The sequence below is a fragment of the Pterocles gutturalis genome, unplaced genomic scaffold (genome assembly GCF_000699245.1).
Source record: "Pterocles gutturalis isolate BGI_N339 unplaced genomic scaffold, ASM69924v1 Scaffold52898, whole genome shotgun sequence".
In the NCBI taxonomy this organism is placed as follows: domain Eukaryota; kingdom Metazoa; phylum Chordata; class Aves; order Pterocliformes; family Pteroclidae; genus Pterocles; species Pterocles gutturalis.
Genome location: NW_010125033.1, coordinates 439 through 3,054, shown reverse-complemented (window position 1 = coordinate 3,054; position 2,616 = coordinate 439). Strand labels below are relative to the sequence as shown.

The 2,616-nt window shown below is 43.7% G+C and overlaps 1 protein-coding gene across 1 annotated transcript; it reads right to left on the bottom strand.

Annotated features, from left to right (window-relative positions):
* Window positions 1–640: 640 nt before the first annotated feature.
* Window positions 641–2,166, bottom strand: LOC104460488 (protein DJ-1-like; the record flags this gene model as incomplete). The annotated part of the gene is made up of 2 exons (XM_010078396.1): window positions 641–1,102; window positions 2,027–2,166. Coding segments are annotated over 2 exons (301 nt in total), but the record flags the coding sequence as incomplete, so codon positions are not given.
* Window positions 2,167–2,616: the final 450 nt, after the last annotated feature.

Below are 2,616 nucleotides of genomic sequence, written 5' to 3'. Positions count from 1 at the left end.
AGTAAACAGAAACAAGCACTGGTACTGGTGGTAAGCTGCAAGTCCAAACTTCTTGCTTTATGCTGATTATTAGCTGTCTAAATAGCTCAAAGGATCTGCAATCATTAATGTAGAAGACAAATTCCAATAGTATCATGGACAACCTGCTAGCTGTAGGAACTCTATGGTGCTTGACAAGATAAGAATATTCCCACTTTTAATTTAGTTCCATGATGTCTTAGAATTAATACTAGTTATTGTCCTTATCTGTACACAGGAAACTAAATGTTGTTTTAACAAATTCTAAGTTATAACTTAATAATCTATGTCATAGAATCATAGAATATCCTGAGTTGGAAGAGACCCATGAGGGTCATCAAGTCCAACTCCTGACCCTGCACAGGGCAACCTAGAAGCTAAACCACGTGTCTAAGAGCATTGTCCAAGCGATTGTCGAACATTGACAGGCTTGAGGCCATGACTACTTCCCTAGGGAGCTTCTTCCAGTGCTCGAGCACCTTCTCATTTCAGCTCGTTCTTCACAAGAACTGTGTGAGACTCTAGACAAGTTGTTTTGAATACTGTATTGGCTAGCCATAGTGGTAAAAAGGTTTCATAGGTCAGGATGCGGAGAAAACACACAAAGAAACAACACACAAGCAGAGTTGCTTCATTTTTATTTACTCAGCAAACATTTTTCATGTGATTTTTTAAATGCCATCCAAGAGCTAACTAAGATTATTAGATACTGCCTGCTTTTTTGTGATGAAGCTTTTTGCTAACAGGATCTTTTTTCGCAAATAAAGACCATTGGTTTGTCAGGGTACCCCAGTTTAGTTAAGTACAGTTGCTAATTTCACCCACAATTAAATTGTATTTACAACAGTGCATCTTAAAGTTATTCTACAAAGGGCAAGACTCTCCATCCAAAATTGTCCTGCTCCCTGTCCCACACCAGGGTTTCACTCTTTCAGTATTAGGGGCGCCTTCACCTGTTCAGCCACTTCCTTCCCCATCAGCGTTTCAACAATGGCCAACCCAAATTCAAAGCTGGTACCAGGGCCACGGCTGGTGAGGATGTTCCCATCTTTCTCCACGCGGCTCTCGGAGTAGGAGTAGTGTGCTTGGGGGGGACACACAACAGAAAGTTCAGTCTCCAGCACAGTGCCCACAGCTGACGCAAGGCACTGTTGCCTGCAGGCTCCCGCAGCTGAGGAGCAGCAGTGTCCCGCCAACACACCATGCTGCGCATGAGGCACCTCAGCCCCTGGTGTGGGCCCAGCCTGCCTTGGGTTCTGTACCCCTGCCCCTCTGGAACCAGGCAGCTCATCACTGCCGGCAGTCCTCAGGGAGGAAAAGGGCCTGCTGGGAGCAGCTTATTCCCATGGTACGGGAATGCACCTCTGATACTACAAGCTCATCAAGAAGTGCTTGCTGTGCCTGTCAGTTCCCGTGTGGTTACTTTTGGAAGTCAGACTGCTTTTGTGTAGCTGTTCACAACTTTCTTTTTTCCAAATGCACGCAGAGGAAACTGGAGGAACCCTGCCAGCTCCTGCTCACCTTCAGACTCATTAATGTTCACAGAACTACTTCTAAATAGTGCTTCACCGCCCCTTCCTTTAAGTATGAGAAGGAAGCGTGGACCCATCAGCTGCTCATAGCCCCAAAGCACCACTCATGGGAGAGCAGGAAAGGTGCTGCTGGGTTTGCTCTTGGGGCCACTGAGGGAAAGCACCAAAAGGGCAAGAGATGGCTCAGCCTCAAGAGGATAAGGGGAAAAATGCTCCTAGCATGACAGCAGCAGTGTACTTTCCCCAAGGATGAGAATGTTAATACAGCCCTGTACTTTCAGGTTAAACGGACTTAGAAATAAGGTCTTAGCACATTCAGTTGAATTTTGATTGCATTCAGGAAAGCATTAAGAAAATTCAGAGATACAAAATAAAATACAAAAGCTATATTCCTTTCTTTAAATCAAGGGTTCAGATATTAAAAAAAAAATCTGAGAAGGGTTTAGAGAGAAACTTGTTAAAAAGTCATTACATACCTCCATTCATCATTTTATCTTTGGCCAACGGATGTGTTGTGACTTTGCTTCCAAACCCTATCCCATGTGCCAGAAGGGCAGTAGGACCTGTACAGACACAAAGTTGCACCAGTGAGAAACTGTTCTCAGCTTTACAAACACTTTTAAGAACACAAGTTCAGGCACTAGGCCCTCAAGGGGACAAAGCTCACTGTGGACAGACTACTTTTTATAAAACTGATGGCAGCCCTATCTCTTCAGCAAAAAGCCTCAGGAACAACACAGCTGTATAACCTCACCCATTCTATTACACAAAATGCCCTGTGCAGAGAAACAGACGAAGAAAAGAGAAGGTTTAGAGAACACACAGTTCATGCAGCTGTCCCACCCTTTGGTGTGCTGCCTTTGAAGGAGCAGAGAACAACAGTCATTCTACTTGAAGATAATACATTTTCTTTAAAACTGCTTGAAACTAAGTAACAAAAAGTCTGCATTTCAATCTGGACATTACAACCTTGTTAAGCCTTGAATTTAGTGACTTAACAGATAAAATTTCATCTGAGCAAGCCTTTACATGATGGAATTCTGTGCCAGGCAGTATTTTGGACAGA